The sequence below is a fragment of the Antedon mediterranea genome, chromosome 4, assembly GCF_964355755.1.
Source record: "Antedon mediterranea chromosome 4, ecAntMedi1.1, whole genome shotgun sequence".
In the NCBI taxonomy this organism is placed as follows: Eukaryota; Metazoa; Echinodermata; class Crinoidea; order Comatulida; family Antedonidae; genus Antedon; species Antedon mediterranea.
In genome coordinates, this window is record NC_092673.1 from 27,657,659 (window position 1) to 27,675,558 (window position 17,900).

Below are 17,900 nucleotides of genomic sequence, written 5' to 3' on the forward strand. Positions count from 1 at the left end.
AGCACGTAACAGCTCCCTGTTACACACGGTGAAAAGACAAAACAAATGTTACTTCCGCGTTCATACAATCATTAGTAATGGTACACGCGCGCGTACACACGCTGATGAAAATAATACGCGCGCGTGAACTTTGGGGGTGCTGCATGTTCTATAATATGGGCTGTATACGGGGCGGTATACTATGACGTAATTATTAACGGCGATGTCAAAGCATGCAATTGAACGGTTCATCGGGTTCGCTTCCTAACTGGGGTCAATATTCAATAATATAATAGAGTAGAGTAGAGCAGTCCAGTAGTAGTAGTAGTGTTCAGTGTGCATGAGGTGTTATTTGCCTACTAGGCGTTTTATTTGAATACGGAGTGGTAAGTAAGGTGCGTAAGTTACTTTTGAGATATTATTCAATTGAATAATGAGGCATAATTGCAAATTATTCATTTACGAAGTCTATATTTTCCCCAATTTTCACACGATTTGTTTTAGCGCCTAGTAGTAGGCCTTGTATAGGCAAGATTGTGTTTACTATACTGTCTGTACACACAACACAGCTTGCATCGTAGCCTACTGTGGACTCTAAAAAGTGAAGGCTAGGCCTCTATTTTATTGAGATAGATATAATATCTGCAGTACAGTTGTGAATAGGTTGTTAGTAGGCTGTACTTCAAAGCCCCCTTCCCCCCCCCCCCCCATCTGCTATAAATAAAAACAACGGTACACCTTACGTACGGGATACACCGTCACGCATGCATAGGTCTATATAATTTTCCTCTCCTTTTTTTTTGTGTTTTGTGGTTAATTCCCTTTTTTCCATAATGATTTTTCCAGAATTTTCTAAACCTTGACAAAATGGAGAACGGATTCAAGGTTGAGGATAGGGACTATAATCTATACCACACATCGTATTATGAAGATCATGATATTGGTGACGATAAAATATCACTAAATGTGGGTGCACCAGGAGTCGATGTTCTTCGATCTTCAGCCCAATTTATGCTGAAATCAACACAGATGAGACTAGTAAGAAACGTATTTTTTAAATGTGATCTCGATAAAGTGTTTGTTTATGCGTTCGTTTTCCAAGCGCTCACATTTTACGCTCGATCGTAAAAAATCGTGGTTTTGTGAATTTGTTTTGTTGCTAACACTCGCCATGGTCGAGTAACTCCATGCTCTGACTATATTACTAGGTATATCGCAAATTGCATGCGCGACGCATGGTGGAAAGGGTTTGGAAGCAAACGTCACAACGCGTACGTACGTGATTTGTTGTTTGTTGTACGTGCACGTCTTGACGTTTGCTCCCAAACCCTTCCCATCATACATTGTGCAATGACGTTCCTCGCGGAATCAAGCTGTTTGCGATCAACCTTATTACATAATATTTTCTAATTCCTATAGGAAAAAGAAATAGCTGGCAATGGAGACCTATTGCAGTATGGGAGTATGATGGGTGATCCCGATTACAGAAAAAACGTAGCTAAACTTCTATCAGAAGAATATAATGACGATGTCCACTGGTAAGTCAGATGTTTGCCCTACTTTAAATAAAGCTCTGTTTACACTATCAAATGATGTGCCCATTTATGGACATGATGATGTTGTATTAATACCATATTTGGGCATATTGTACGTTTAAGTCTAAACAATTGTGAACACAAGTTGCGTATAATCTGCATTCAAATTTAAACTCAAAATGGGCTCGATTTCCAGGTCTTCTCTTTTAACTACTTCCGGTGCTACGGCTGGCCTGTCTCTACTTGCTGGTGCGTTCTTCAATGCCGGTGACTACATCTTCATTGAAGACCCCACTTACTTTCAAGTAAATCGGATCGTTGGTATTGACTTAGGGCTCAAGACCGTACCAAGTAAGTTACATCAGTCGCCAGGAAGTAGATCAGGGGGTATCGTGTCGGGAATAAGTAGGCCTAAATGCTCCTATATACACGTACCAGAAAAGTTTGTTGTGCGGCTAAACTGCGTTTGAATTAACGCCCTGCGCTCTTTTCTGCTGATTAATCACTAAAGCTCTGTCTACACTATCAAACTTTATGTAACAAACAAATGTGATGTCATATCACTACCATATTTGGGCAAGTTTGATAGTGTAGACAGAGCTTATACAATAATTCCAAATGACCAATAATGATTTTTTGTTATATAAATAGTTCCATTTACTGACGATGGTATAAATTTGGAGATTTTGACGAAGGAAATCGAAGTTAGACGGCCGAAAGATTTCCGGCCAACTACTGAACGACCTTTCTGGGCTCTGATGTATGCTATCACCGTCTATCAAAACCCTACTGGAATATGCTATTCTAAAGGTAGATATTAACAGAGTTGTCACTGAAAACATGATCTGGGGCCAAAATCGGTCGTGTCGGACCAGTTTTGGCTCTAAATTGGTGGCCAAAAGCATTCCGCCACTGCAAAAATAGTTCGGGTTTTTCTTCTGTCGATTTTAATTAAATTATTAGGCATACGATATGTTTTAAGTAGTTTATGGCTAGAACAATATCAATAAGTTATCTCATCGGATAAATACTATAAACAAATATATTTTATCTAAAAACATGACTTGATTTTAGCCTGCCACACACTCACATGGCGGGTACCGCTGATATTGCCAGCTAGGTGTTTTGAGGCCTTTTCCTTCCTCGGCCTAATCAATATAGGTATAATTGTTTTCAATTAACGTAAATTGATTAACCATAAATCAAAATAAATTTAATTGTTCGTCATTATGGGGAAGCAAACAAAAGAGCAATTAAACGGATTTAAAAAAGCCGGCCGATTTGGGTGTGACACACTTCATCTACGTAGTTATAACAACCTTTATTCATGGGGATTCAGATGTGTTTATTGGTTTCTAAATGAAATTAAATCCTTTTTTATTTCAGAAAAATGCGAAAAACTCCTGAAACTTGCTCGGAAAAACAATATTATGATCATTTGCGATGATGTTTACAATTTACTATGCCTAAACAAGAACGACGGTGATGACTTTGAAAGAGCGCCGCCAAGGCTTCTGCAATACGATGTCAAATCAGACGAAGATTATTTCGGCAATGTTGTGTCAAATGGTAGCTTTTCCAAAGTTCTCGGACCGGGTCTTCGTTTGGGGTGGATTGAAGCACCCCTAGTTGTGCTCAGTAAACTTCTCATGAAGTGAGTCAATGTCTTTGTAATAATAGGAAACCTTGATTTTCGCAGACCTAGCCTATGACCTGCCCGGAAATTACGTCATGTTTATTTATATTTTTTTGTTAATCTTTATAAATTTAATATAATTTTATTTGTTTCATATTTATGTCTTGTCATGTTGTATTTTTGTGAGGGTCACTAATGATCAGCTTCGGCTGAATGGATGGACCACTCGTAAAATTGAGATAAGATTGAATAAAAAAAACTTTGCGCATGTGACATGAGGACATTTTTGGACGTTAACCGCAACGTAAGCGAATTGACCAATCACAAGCAATGAATTTTTTCAACTTTAACTTGTGATTGGTCAATTTGGGAACCAAACATAATCGTACATACGTATAGTAAACATAATGATACATATCTGTTCTTACAGTGGCTGCTTAATTGGTGGAGGTGCATTGAACCATTACACGTCCGGCATTGTTGCATGCTCACTAAATACAGAGTTATTCAACAACTACTTATTGATGGTAAAAAACGAAGGAAAGGTATAACATTATGTTCTTCTCATTCGTTCCACAACTCCACTTTATCCACTTCATCCACTTCACATAATGTTCTTGCTTATTCTCTGTATCTTCTTGTTCATTATCTCCTATTTTATTATCTCCTTACCGCCATTGCTCGGTTACCGCCATTGCTCGGTTACCGCCAATTCTCAATAACCATTACAACGACTGGGTAATTACATTCAACGAATACAGTGAGGAATTATACATCCCAGCATTCCCGCATATACAGCGTGCAATGACTTTACTAGGTCGTAGAATAATTGAAAGGTCCACATGTTTCAATGTGTCGCAACCAAGTTGAACCACTCAACTGGTTCGAGAAACCAAAATAGACACACTCGCGTCATATTGCGAATTTTGGACAAAAAGTGTTTTGAGAGCGCTTTTGATTTAAACATTAGCGCGAGCCTATCTTACCGCTGAGAATTGTATTGGGAAACCCGAAGACTTCACGCGAGCGAGACGAACTGACTAAGAACATTATTACTATAGATTTTCACTTCATACACGCTTATTATTGAACAATAGTTAGTATAAATAACTGCTAGTTAATTAGAGACATTCGATGTTACTAAGAATACTAAAGAAATTACTTATAATACAAATTTAAAAGATTTATAACGATTCTAGTTTAGGTAACATTCGCCCATTAACAATGAAAACAAACAAATCCTGCGTAGGAAATCGCGGAACTCTAAAAAGTTTGTTTTAATATCACGCTAAAATTGTTTCCGAATTTTTAAATACATATTTGTAAATAGCATGTTAAATTTCAATATCTTTACTTTTAATCCTCAAAAAATCAAAATGTTGATATTTTTTAAAAGAATTTTATGATCATTTGAAATCGGGTATATTTACTATCGATCGCGCTCCGCCGGTGCCCGAGTAGGTGTGTACGCGTCGCTTTTGCAGGCTCTATTCCCAGTAGCGAGTTTCGGTCGCGCTAACATAAGCAATGTTTTCTACATTTACATGCATTAGGGGTAAATTATGTTTAATTGTTTTTACCGCATAACAAAATTCCCAAATTTATTTCTTTTCTTGCCTAACCGTTTCTGTCACCCTAAAATCAAATACTTTAACTGCATAATTTTAAGTGACAATAACATACAAATAGGCCTACTTTAATTTGATCACTTCTTCGTAATACTTTAAAGTTGTTGTATACAATTATTTTAAGAATATAAATAAAAACACACAGAAACTAATAAAATGGCAACTAATTGAAAAGTCAAACTCATTTATTTCATCAATTAAATATTTGAAAAAAAATCAAATCAAGTAAGGTACTGCTGTGTAGGCCTTAAATATGATTATTGTATTTTTTAGTTTTAATTTGTATAATGGCCTAGGCCTAATAATATAGTACTAACAACATGTTTATTTCTAAAGGCAAGAATAACAAACAGCTTTATTTATTTACCTTCAATATTAAATCTATGAGAAACCTCAATTATGAGAATCATTTAAATTTCTGTCACCGTACATTTCATTATAATGAAAACCTTTAATTTAAAAGACATTTAATTAATAAGAGCTGGTCAAATTTTTTTGAATGTCAACATGCTGTCCATAAATAGCCGCTTTCAAGTGATGCAAATGTTTTCTGGAGTCAGATCCTATAAAAAATATAGAAATATAAAAAGTATCTTAATTTAAATATGTATTTGAAAGATGGGCTAGAGGTATACTGCATGATAAATTAGGCTGAAAAACCTAAAATGTGGTCCTAGGCCTACTACAAGGCCTAGCTTAATGTTTTAAATCCCATAAAACGTTTGAATTTAATACAAGTACAAAATCTAATTTATATAGAGTTGTAAAGTGTGGTACATTCAGTACATTAATTAAAATAAATGAGAATGGGGCCTAATATTAATAAATAAACATGTAAAAAATTGGCCTAAACGACTACGTGTGTATCTATACGCATTGATTAACACACAGTACGCGTTGGACCATCAAGGCTAGGCCCAGCTTCGCACAAACCACCGTTATACATGTGATTTGTTTACCTATTTCAATCGCCATTTAAAAAATACCTGAAAATATCAACATGCCCATTTTTTGTCAAACGAATATTTACATTACATAGTAACTTTTTATTTAGTCACTCGTTTACTCAAAAATTGAGGAATTTTTTTATGGTCTCGTAAAAATGTACAATATTATTATTGATAAAAACCGTATAAAATTTAACAAAAAGAAGAGCAAATTCAATGATTACCTGACACGATCATAACTGCTATCCTGTTCCAAAAACCAAGTCACATGCTTCTTCAACCCTTGCTTTAATTATTGTCATGAATTATTCATAAGGAACTATAATTTAAGGCTTTCAATTGGTTAAAAGAGTTTAACCCTATTAAAATTTTTAATTCACATCATTTCCGGGTGATGTTGTCGCGCTTCGATGAATCTCAGAAATCACAAATGACCGCTAGAGGGCTCACTACTTTTTTTCTAGTCTAAATGAATGTGTAGACCTACTCGCATGCGCACGTTACAATGGCGATTTCTTGTCACTGTGTTTATTTCATTTTAGAGAAAACTGGACGCTGTTGCAGATGTAGTTACAAAATGTTGTCCTAAAACGGTTAAATACAAGATACCAGAGGTAAGCGACAGTCAACACAAGAATGCTTGGTAGAGGTTGTTTCAAACCCGAATCTTCTGACGAAGGGGTGGGCGGGGGAAGGGTGAAGATACATCCCCTCCTGTGATGATTCACTACATTTTTCCATATGGTGCATAATGGATTATCTAAAAACGACTATGCCTTACTAATTTGTATTATTTTATTTTCAGGGTGGATATTTTATGTGGTTTGAGTTACCAAGTTCGTTTGATGTTCAAGCATTCGGTGATGTTTGTAAAAGAAAACACAACATATCATTCACTCATGGAGTAACGTAAGAAACATTTTGTACAGGAACATATACGACGCACAAAGTAATTTGATCGACCAATCACAAGCGACGGATCATTCAAACTGTGGCTTTTGATTTGTCAGATTTCTAACTAAAGCTGGGTTCCCACTACCGACGCAACGGAAGAAAATTCCCCTTCAATAATTGTGTTCCCCCTCCCCCCCCCCCCCCGCCTGCGTAAAAATAAAACCTGCGGTGTTTGCAGTATTGTTGCGTCGTCGGTTTCCACTTGTGATTACGCAATGCAGCAGATCGCTAGTGGGAACCACGCTTAAAGCTGGATATAAATAGCATGTTATGTACGCGTACAAATACTGATAATAGTTAGCTTTGTTGAAATAAATAATGTTATCTTTACAGATGCTCAACGGCAGGCAATTGGCAGAACTGTATCCGTATATGTTTTATGTACTACCCTGTTGATGAGCTGGTTAAAGGCGTCCGAACGCTACTATGTGAACTTGATTCACGTCTGAACGCACAATAGAATGATATGACGTAACGTAATGAAAATCAGTTTCATATTTTACGTTTTTATTATTACTGCTGACTACTGTGAGACCTTTCGATATTCGAAATCATTTTATTGTTTTAACTGTTTTAAAAGCAATCGAGTTGCAATGTATTTATATATATATTATTTTACATGCCATATTTATGTTTAAAACAAGACGACGAGAATACATTGTCTAGCTCATTTTTTTTACTATAAAAAAATTAATATTCTCGCAGAAATTCCCATCCTGTTCGCTAACCTCCTGGAGGTGGTTGGTATTTCATCGCTTAAATGATTAAATTATAGTACGTTATAAATAAGTGAGATTATACATACCAACGATAAATACTCTATAGCGCACATTATTATATTAGGATTATTAACTTTAGTTTTATGTCAACAATATGTTACGAGGGTGGTCTATGAGTACGTACGTACACGTATATTTAAGACAACTTCGCCGCTACGTCGTTAGCAACTGTATGAAAAAAAACTCCTCTCCACGATATATTATTTTTTCTAAACAAATGTCTGCATAAGAGTATAATATAATATATTCAATTCAAATTTGTTATTATTAATTCAATTATATATTTATTTACTTATTTACTCTTAAATTGCTTTTATTTTTGTTGGCCAATATTTATTATTTTCAAGGGTGCTTATTAGCTTAACGATTTGTGCACGCACATATCTTAACAGTAGTATGTGGAAATAAAATAGAAGTAACGTTACATTGACACTATACGATTTTTCTTTAACGGTGCCGTCCTCCGATCATCGTGAATCGGGACCGGTGTAAATGCACTTTTAATAGAAGTAACGTTGCATTGACATTATACGATTTTTCTTTAACGGTGCCGTCCTCCGATCACCTAACTTCTTTAAAACCAAACCAGTATAATGTTTGTTAATTTATTTTGTTCAACACACAATGAAAGAAATTTAAATAAAATTAATAAAAATATTACAATATCACTTGTAGGTTTACTGTAAATGTCAAATTAAAAATAAAAATCATTTAAAGGGTAATAAGAAACAGAATATTTGTTTGCCTGTGTTTTGTATTTGATCAGTAAATATATAATACCCGAATTGTAAAACAAAAACAATGCCGAGCTACAAGAAAGCTAAATCACCGTTATAGCTTTTCAAATGTGCAGTTCCAAACTAAGTTGTCGTTCGTCTGGCATGACGTATTATTATGCGAAACTGCTGGACCGAATACATGCAGCGGGAAAAGGGCGTAGTTATGATATAATGCAAATACGGTTCATAATTAATTCGTTTGGCATTTAAATTCACTTTCCTGTTTTAACGGGTGGAATTTTTATTGAATTACCCTGGTGTGTGCATATATGTCTATATTTCGTGTATGTATTTAACGTGTAAGGTAAGGTTAGTTATTTATCAATATTAAGGGGCTGAACTTGATTAGTTTTAACTATTTTTAGCCCTTCTCTTGATTATTGATTTATTTATGTTACAATGTATATACTTTATATTTGTGGGTAAATAAAAGAAAGAAAGGCGTTGCAGTGACATTGTTGTAAGGCCACTACCCTAATAATTTGTAAATGGTATAAAATCAGACATTTCATTGTCTTAAAATGTAGGTCTATGAATTCATTGCCTATTTAATTTCATTCCTAAAAATAATAGTATGTACCAAGTAGGCCTAAGCTGAATGCTCGAATTGAAGTTAGCGACACGAATAGGATAATCGTGAAATACAAATGATACTCCAGGGCTACCCGTAGGCATAAGTCATTGTAAAACTATTAAGATAACAATGTACTTCCTATGACGCGCAAAGCTTTTTGGCGCGGTTGCATTCTACCGAAAATATTAGTTTATAACCATTAGTATGTATAAGAAATGCTTAATAATCTAAGCTCAACGAATATTCGGCATCCATTCTGTAATTCTGATGATTGAAGCTTAGAATATTATGAGACGTCCTGTTATAATTATTATTTTCTAACTATCCTAGGCCTATGAAAAACATTGCGTAGTTATATTATGTACTAGGCCTACTGTATACTACATTGGCAAATAATGTGCATCGAATTTAAGATGTAGCTTCGTGGCCTGCCTACCGATCACAGGGTCCTGATCAGATCCAGTCAGAAGGAAAGGAATACTCCCGACTGAGTGATGTCGGCAACTGTATTTATAGTTTTTCCTGTGAACAGGTTTGCCATCTTTCAGAAGGACACAGTGAATGATGAATTATCATTATCCTTGGCAGTTTGCCTACATTAAGCGTGGTTCCCACTAGCGACACAACGCAAGGACGTAACGCAACGCAAGTGAATTTACCAATCACAAGCGATGGCTTATTCGCTTGTGATTGCTGTCTATAACTTCGCTTGTCATTGGTTAAAACGCTTGCGTTGCGTTTACGTCCTTGCGTTACGTTCTAGTGGGAACCAAGCTTTAGAAATAATTACGAGTCAGTCATACTTGACGAAGCGAACGGTCCACTGGAGTAAATGCAAAGTATTTTATCTTACAGTACTGAACTCTCTGGATATAACCTTCCTCAAAGAAGATGGCTACCAAATTCCGCACAAAGGAGGAGGATTATTACGGCTATTACAAACACAAATATTATGAGATTTCGGCAATTGGCGAGGGAAGATATTCGTTAGACATGGGCGGACCTTCAGTCGATATCCTCCTATCTGCAGCTAAGCTCATGAGGAAGTCTACAGAAATTAGATTAGTAAGATTATTAAGAGATAACAGTGATCCCGATATGTATAATTGGGTGGGCTCTGTGTTGAACTTGCTTATGAAATGAACATATGTTTTATTTAATAATGGTAATATTTGGCAAACATGGCATTTCATAGTATCTGAGTACTTAAGTTGAAAACACAAGTTAAGTCTGGTGGAACAAACTAACAATCTAACAACTAGGATGCTAAGCTCCGGATATTAAAGGGTTTATTTATGGCTGCGTGTTCCACGACCATTAATAAATACAGTACTGTTTGGTATTTGTCGCAGCCAAACATAAGATCAAAGGACTTTTACGAGTTCTTATTTTGCAAGGCGAACTGAATGTCCTGTTGTTAGATTGGGCCAATGTTATGGCGCCCTAGAACTTTTCTTGTGAAAACCAACACTTGCTCAAGCCCAACCATACCACAAGTAACATCTAATTTCCAATCAACAGCAACAAGAAATATCTGGCGATGCTGACTTGTTGCAGTATGGCAGTTCTTTAGGAGATCCAGACTACCGGACAAATGTTGCCAAATTCCTCTCAAGTCACTATCAGGACAGCGTAGATCCGTAAGTTACCTTAATGATTTAAAATGGAAAAGTTTTTACGAAACTTTTTATTTAGAGAGTTCATCTATAATTAATGCAAAGCTCCCCACACAGTGACATCAAGTATAAATACCGTTCCGACCAAACAGTAAACCATTGTTGGACAATATCAATTCATGCTTAGTTGTTATTTACCCAATAATCGTGAAGCAAATTGTTACGTGCACACATTATACGACAGTGACCAACAATACGCGCGTGTACAAATATTGATATCAAAGTACGCGCGCTTCACTTGGTGTCGTCACTGACGATGTTGTGTCTTCTATAATTTCAGTGAATCCATATTTACTACCTGTGGCGCTACGATTGGCCTGTCTATTCTAGTGAGTATCTTCTTCAATGCTGGTGACGTCATCTTTGTTGAAGATCCTACTTTCTTCCGGGTCAATCAGATCGTGAGAGGTTATGGACTTACGGTTGTACCCAGTAAGTAGCCTAAACTTAACATACAACGTCGACCTGTAAAGATCGGATTAGAAATTATGGTTGCTTTATTTGAATGACGCAATGAGCATAATCATGACTCGAAAAAAACGCAATACTATTGGTCAAATTTTCGCTGACGTAATGTTCCCACTAGGACGCAACGCAAGGAGGTACACGCAAAGCATGCGTGTTTACCAATGACAAGCGATAGTTTGAATAATCCATCGCTTGTGGTTGGTCAACTCACTTACGTTGCATTACGTTCTTGTGTTGCGTCTCTAGTTGGAACCAAGCATAAAGCGTGGTTCCCAATAGAACGCAACGTAACGCAGCGACGTATTGACGCAAGGTGCTGTATTGCGTAAATCACAAGTGTGAACCGACGACGGAACAGTGCTGTAAAGTCGCAGGTTTGATTTCACGCAGGCGGGAGCAAACACAATTATCGGAAGGGCATTTTCTTACGTTGCGTAGGTTGCGTTACGCTGCGTCGCTAGTGGGAACCACGCTTTAAGGCACAGCATTTGACCAATTAAACTATACTCCCTGTACTACTGTTCTGTCTCTCCCAAGACTCCTATTTGTCAATCTTGTTTATCTTTTAAGGCCAATTTACACAGACGAGCGGTAACGGTAAAGCGTGGTTCTCACTAGCGACGCAACGCAAGGACGTAACGCAACGCAAGTGAATTGACCAATCACAAGCGATGGCTTATTCGCTTGTGATTGCTAACTGTCTATAACTTCGCTTGTCGTCATTGGTTAAAACGCTTGCGTTGCGTTTACGTCCTTGCGTTACGTTCTAGTGGGAACCAAGCTAGCGGAAACCCGTAGCTTGTCCCACGTAGAATCTGTATCTGTCCTGAGCGGAAACCGCCCGCCTGTCCGCTCCGCGTCGTGTGTAAATAGTCATAATGAATAACATAGATTCTATTTGTACTACCGTTACCGCTCGTCTGTGTTAATTGTTTCCCACAAGCGACGCAACGTAACGCATGCTACGCAACGTAAGAAAATGCCCTTCCAATAATTGTGTTTCCCCCCGCCTGCGTGAAATCAAACATGCGATTTTTGCTGCACTGTTGCGTCGTCGGTTCCCACTTGTGATTGCGCAATACATCACTTTGCGTCGATACGTCGCTACGTTACGTTGCCTTACGTTCTAGTGGGAACCACGCTTTATACATTTTGGTGTTTTTGTATATTATTGTTTCATAGTTCCACTTGTTGATGACGGGATAGAAGTTGAGATGCTTGAGAAAGAGGTGAAAGGAAAAAGGCCGCTAGATTTTCAGCCAACTGATCAACGACCATTCTGGGCGTGCATGTACCTGATGACCGTATACCACAATCCTACTGGAATATGTTATTCTAAAGGTAGGCCTGACGTCATACCTGTATTTAGACTATTTTGTCATCTATCGTATCGTGATTCCCCTAGGACGTAGCGCAGGGGTGGCGCCAGGATCTTCCCGACGCGGGGGCTACATTCCCCGACGAGGGGGCTATGCGAGCGAAGCGAGCATCACTAGGCTGGGGGCCAGGGGGCCGCCAAGGGCCCCCGGTGGGGGTCCAGGGGGCGAAGCCCCCGGAAGCAACGCGTTCTAGCGTCATTTGAGGTCATTTTAATCAGATTTAGGGTAGCCATTTTTTCCATTTTTTATAATGCATAAATAAAATACTGCGTGCAAAAAAACGATGCGCGATGACTGTTTCAATCCATATTTTTCAATTTAAAAAATAAAATTTCAGAGAAAATTTAGAAAAATAGAGTTGGAGGTCCCGGAAATTGGACTTATTATACTTCAAAACATGAAACAAAATATATAAGTCCCTATCATGGTTGTGACTGAGCTAAGAAATGTTTGAAAAATAGAGATGTTAGGTCCCGGAAAATGCACTTCTTGTACTTCAAAATATTACCAGCTTTATTGTTGGGGCTGAGCTAAGAAACTGTTTAAAACTAGAGCTGCAGGTCTTCAAAAATTGCATTTTATACTTTGGAAAAATCAGGCCTAGAGGCTTAAAAAACGCAAGCGTAGACCTTTTTCAGTCGGGGAAATAAGTTTATTCCTCCCAAGTGTATGCGTGCGTACCATCTGGACTTCCGAGAGTTGAGAAATTCATGACATACAGGACATTGAAAATGTAATAACTTAGCTATAATAAGATGTTGGCTAAGCGAAAATGGCATGTTTTTTTGTTTAGTAATGGATGAAAAATTTATTTTAGGTGCCCCACGGTACAGAGAAGGTTACTTGTAAATTAAAAAATTGGTGAACATACGGACAATTAACATAATTCGTTTTTGCTGCTGTAGTGTAGCGTACGTCGACGCAGTACACGACGTAACCGTCAGTAAACTTCGCCTGGAAAATAACTACAGTACACATTTTGGTCCCTGGATGGAACATGATATCACGCGTTTCGACCCAACGTTGAACGATTCGTACAAAGGGATACCGACAGACAAGTGCGAACCTAGCTATTGTTTAGTAGTAAGTTAGATCGCTGGCAATAATGATTGCATATAAAGTGCATAATATCACTCTGACGTACTCTCACGGTCAATGAAACGTCGTGGTTTTCTAGGCGCTGAAGCTAGCTACGAAGTGAACGCGAACGCTTTTTACTGTATATTATATTCCCCGACAAAAAGTACCCGTGTTCCCTTCGGTAACCGCCGGTAAACTTCGCCTGGAAAATAACTACATTACACATTTTGGTCCCTGGATGGAGCTTGATATCACGCGTAAGCGTGTCGACCCAACGTTGAACGATTCGTACAAAGGGATACCGCCAGACAAGTGCGTACCTAGCTAATGTTTAGTAGTATTGTAAGTTAGATCGCTGGCAATAAATGAATGCATAAAAGTGCATAATAGCCCTCTGATGTACTCTCACGGTCAATGGAACGTCGTGGTTTTCTAGGCGCTGAAGCTATATGAAGTGAACGCGAACATTTTTTACTGTATATTATATTCCCCGACAAAAAGTACCCGTGTTCCCCGACGGGGGGGCTAGGCTCCCCGACGAGGGGACTAGAGCCCCCGTAGCCCCCCCCCCCCCCCGCTGGCGCCACCACTGACGCAGCGACGTATTGACGCAAAGTGCTGTATAGTATGGAACGCCGTTTACGCAACATTTCGATGATATGAATTTTATGACGCGATATGTGAATGAAATGCATCGATATGAATTAAATGGTGCGATATATGAATGAAATGTTTTGAATTGAATGCTTTGAATTGAATATTTTGAATGAAATGTTTTGAATGAAATGTTTTGAATGAAATGTTTTGAATGAAATGTTTTGAATGAAATGTTTTAAATGAAATGTTTTAAATGAAATGTTTTGAATGAAATGTTTGAATTGAATTGAAAAGTCAAACTATTGGTGGCGTATGTCATTCTCGCTCGCGATTATTTTCTCAACCTCTTAGGCCTAAGCCTGGGTACCCTCATCTCCTTTCTTCCACGCTGCCTTTACAGAGAATCCTAACAGACCTGGGTTCGGAAATATGTATTCCAATGTTTCAGGTCTGTTAGGGAGTCTCTGTAAAGGATTCATATTGATGACAGCGTTGAAAGGAGATGAGGGTACCCATGCTTAGGCCTATTAAGAGGTTAAAAAAAAATCGCGAGCGGGAATGACATACGCCGCCAATAGTTTGATTTTCAATTCAATTCAAACATTTCATTCAAAACATTTCATTTAAAACATTTAATTCAAAACATTTCATTCAAAACATTTCATTCAAAACATTGCATTCAAAACAATTTATTCAAAACATTTCATTCAAAACATTTCATTCAAAACATTTCATTCAAAACATTCAATTCAAAGCATTCAATTCAAAACATTTCATTCATATATCGCGCCATTCAATTCATATCGATGCATTTCATTCACATATCGCGTCATAAAATTCATATCATTGAAATGTTGCGTAAACGGCGTTCCATAGTATTGCATAATCACAAGTGGGAAGGAACCGACGACGCAACAGTGCTGCAATCACCGCATGTTTGATTTCCCGCAGGCGGGGGCAAACACAATTTTTAGAAGGGCATTTTCTTACGTTGCGAAGGTTGCGTTACGTTGTCGCTAGTGGGAACCAAAATTACACCCTACGTGCACTAGTGGGAACGAGCTTTAATGTAACCGCGTATTACGAAATTGATTTCTTTCAGAAAAATGCAAGGCGTTAATAAGACTAGCCCGAGACAACAACATTTTGATTATTTGCGATGACGTTTACAACTTACTTTGCTTTGAAAAAAATGGAAACGCATTCAAGAGAGCGCCACCAAGACTTTTTCAGTACGACGTGAAAGCAGACGATGATTATTTCGGCAATGTTGTATCAAACGGTAGCTTTTCTAAAGTACTAGCACCGGGTCTCCGGCTTGGTTGGTTTGAAGCTCCAAAGGTTGTCATTAATCAACTGCTGTTGGAGTAAGAAACAGTCTTTGTTAATATTTCGAGAACACAGTTATTGTAATGTCCTAGAAATACATTATGGTTTTAAGTACAACGTGTGAATGAAGGTCTAATTGTTTGTATAGTGAAAATTCTGTATTAAATTTTTTCACACAAACTTAATTGCCATTTTAATTCCAAATTTATAATATTAACAATAGTGATATAGAATATGGGAGTTCACACACACAAACGGAAGACGGCGCCGTATAATTAATCCCTGTATATATACATTGTTTAACTAAAATGCACCGTCTCGTTCTGTGAAACGAAAACAGTGTGAATACAGATTTATTGTTGTTAATGGGCGTGAAAAGTTATTGGAAAATAGATATGTGATCGAAAGACGACGTAACGTCTTTTTCGGCTACGACTGAAAATCCTGGCTCAGTTTGAACACAGGTTTAACTTGGTGTTTTCTAGCGGACGTATACAAGGTGGAGGTTCTATGAACCATTACACATCCGGGATAGTTGCAAGTTCATTGAATACAGATTTGTTCAGCGATCATTTGCTAATGGTTAGGAGCAGAGGTAAGGTACGTATATTACGGGTCAACCTTCTAAACACCACACGCTATCCAGTACCATATGCCGTGCCACACTATACCATCCCTAAATGGGATCGACACTGCACTGCTGGTTACCGAGTGGGTCCAATGGCCTACATGTAGCCCTACTCCAAATTTTCTCAGTTTCTAGTTAAGCTTGGGGACGATAAAAACACTTTAATTACTTTTTAGATGAAACAAGTAGGACTAAATACTTCAAATCTGAATTCAGTTGTGTGTGCAGAAAATGTTCGAATATGTTCTTGTTAGGCCCATATCTAATTGTTGTTGATTTTTTGTTTGTAGGAGAAACTTGACGCTATCCTTGGTGTTTTTCGTGAACGCTGCCCAGAAGGCGTAAAATTCAGCATACCAACGGTAACTTTTTTATAGAAATTATTGAATATATCTTTTTCGTATTTCTTTCACAATGATAAACATTATTAGGCTGTCTTTCGCAATTGCGAAAGAGTTTTCCCGCGCAAGGCAAGTGGCGCGCTTACGTCATTGTATTGCGATCAATTGTGAGCAGCCAAGATTGAGTAGATTATTCATTTTATTTATAATATTGCAGGGTGGTTATTTCATGTGGATAGAATTGCCAGGTTCGGTTGACATCCCAGAGTTACACGAGTGTTGTTTGAAAAATCACAACATATCATTCCATCACGGAGTAAAGTAAGTGTTGATTTTTTAAGCAAGTGCTAAAGAAACAAACGAGAATCCACTTAATTAACTTTCAATGTTACTTTGAGATCATTTAGGCCTACTTGACGTGTATAGTGCATCTGTAGCTTGGTGGTTAACGCACTTGTCTCGGGCCTTAATTGTTTTAAAAAATAGCGCTACATCTAGACACGGGATAACTTATTTCCATTTTAGGTGCTCCGTGCCTGGTAGATGTCAGAATTGTATACGCATTTGCTTCATGTACTATTCTGCAGCAGAGCTAGTTACAGCCGCTACCAAACTACTCGAAGAAATTGAAGTTCGTCTAACGGCGGTAAAGAATGTGGACAAGGCAGATACAAATTAAACATGGTCCTTGTTCCGTCGGTAATGTGACTTTATGTGACAAAAAATGTGATGTGGCCATATTATATAGACATGGTGATGTCATATCACTACCATATTTGGACATTTCTCTACCATATTTGGACAGAGTTTAAGTCAGTTGTTCTTGAAATGTCGGGCCGCTTGTTTTGTTGTCATTAATTAATTTTAATGTTAAAGTTTTACAGTAAAGCGTCTTTTAATATTTCTGTTTCAACCGTAATCGTAAATATATGGGATCATCAAGATATTACTTTTATCCTATGTAATCATGTTATAATGAACACCTTACAAGTTTAGTATAAGCATTAAAATGATAAAATGTGATGATATAGACAAATATAACAAGCACAGGTGAAAATCAATTATTTATTTATCTTACAAAATACTGCAAATGGAATGTATTGAACTGCGCATGCAATAATAGAAATATTACCATAGCATACAGCATGGAGCATAATATTATAAATCACAAATAATAAACAGATTTGAAAAACACAATCAATTATATTCATGTGCACTTTTTAAATTTGGTTCCCATGATTCCCACCAATTTCAAGCGACGGTTTGAATAATCCATCGCTTTTGATTGGTGTTTCGGACACGTAGAAACGCACGCCTATATACAACAACTTGCATAATGTACATATTATCGGCACGACCACCCCAGATCCCACCTCCCACACACACTCATTTTCGTTCAAAGAGAATGCTTGTGTAATCTTTTCCAGCATCGACCAAAATGATCCCAAACCCCACCTTCCCTTTCCCTCCCTTCATAATCATATCGACCTTTTCCGATTGAAGCCATTTACATTAAGTGACGGTAGGGGAAACAACTGAAGATTTTAATTAATATACAGACTTACTAATGACTTGTGCTTAGTTATTGCTA

At 37.5% G+C, this 17,900-nt stretch overlaps 2 protein-coding genes across 5 annotated transcripts; both read left to right on the forward strand.

Annotated features, from left to right (window-relative positions):
* Positions 1-147: 147 nt before the first annotated feature.
* LOC140047110 (uncharacterized) lies at positions 148-8,151 on the forward strand. Of its 3 annotated transcripts, none has more exons than XM_072091932.1 (10): positions 148-365; positions 826-1,017; positions 1,399-1,517; positions 1,711-1,865; positions 2,166-2,324; positions 2,901-3,168; positions 3,581-3,695; positions 6,268-6,339; positions 6,531-6,634; positions 7,013-8,151. In XM_072091932.1, exons 2-10 carry the CDS (start codon positions 847-849, stop codon positions 7,137-7,139), a joined length of 1,290 nt encoding a protein of 429 aa, XP_071948033.1. In that variant the 5' UTR covers positions 148-365; positions 826-846; the 3' UTR covers positions 7,140-8,151. The 3 variants fall into 3 exon arrangements, with proteins under 3 accessions (XP_071948033.1, XP_071948032.1, XP_071948034.1); XM_072091931.1 differs by having other exon boundaries at positions 148-374; positions 7,013-8,149; XM_072091933.1 differs by lacking the exon at positions 6,268-6,339 and having other exon boundaries at positions 148-374.
* A 282-nt stretch (positions 8,152-8,433) lies between these two features.
* Positions 8,434-17,506, forward strand: LOC140047109 (2-aminoadipate transaminase-like). Of its 2 annotated transcripts, XM_072091929.1 has the most exons (10): positions 8,434-8,541; positions 9,667-9,876; positions 10,333-10,451; positions 10,768-10,919; positions 12,138-12,296; positions 15,114-15,378; positions 15,826-15,940; positions 16,259-16,330; positions 16,527-16,630; positions 16,835-17,506. In XM_072091929.1, the coding sequence occupies exons 2-10, from the start codon at positions 9,703-9,705 to the stop codon at positions 16,986-16,988; spliced, it is 1,314 nt and encodes a 437-aa protein (XP_071948030.1). In that variant the 5' UTR covers positions 8,434-8,541; positions 9,667-9,702; the 3' UTR covers positions 16,989-17,506. The 2 variants fall into 2 exon arrangements, with proteins under 2 accessions (XP_071948030.1, XP_071948031.1); XM_072091930.1 differs by lacking the exon at positions 9,667-9,876 and having other exon boundaries at positions 8,439-8,541.
* The last annotated feature ends 394 nt before the right edge of the window (positions 17,507-17,900 follow it).

Excerpts from the sequence above, each read along its gene's own strand:
- LOC140047110 (XM_072091932.1), top strand. The coding sequence starts at position 847 with ATGGAGAACGGATTCAAGGTTGAGGATAGGGACTATAATCTATACCAC. Across the intron at positions 1,518-1,710 it reads TATAATGACGATGTCCACTG|GTCTTCTCTTTTAACTACTT; the intron begins GTAAGTCAGATG and ends CTCGATTTCCAG. Across the intron at positions 6,340-6,530 it reads TTAAATACAAGATACCAGAG|GGTGGATATTTTATGTGGTT; the intron begins GTAAGCGACAGT and ends TTTTATTTTCAG.
- LOC140047109 (XM_072091929.1), top strand. The coding sequence starts at position 9,703 with ATGGCTACCAAATTCCGCACAAAGGAGGAGGATTATTACGGCTATTAC. Across the intron at positions 9,877-10,332 it reads AGTCTACAGAAATTAGATTA|CAACAAGAAATATCTGGCGA; the intron begins GTAAGATTATTA and ends TCCAATCAACAG. Across the intron at positions 16,631-16,834 it reads TCATTCCATCACGGAGTAAA|GTGCTCCGTGCCTGGTAGAT; the intron begins GTAAGTGTTGAT and ends TTTCCATTTTAG.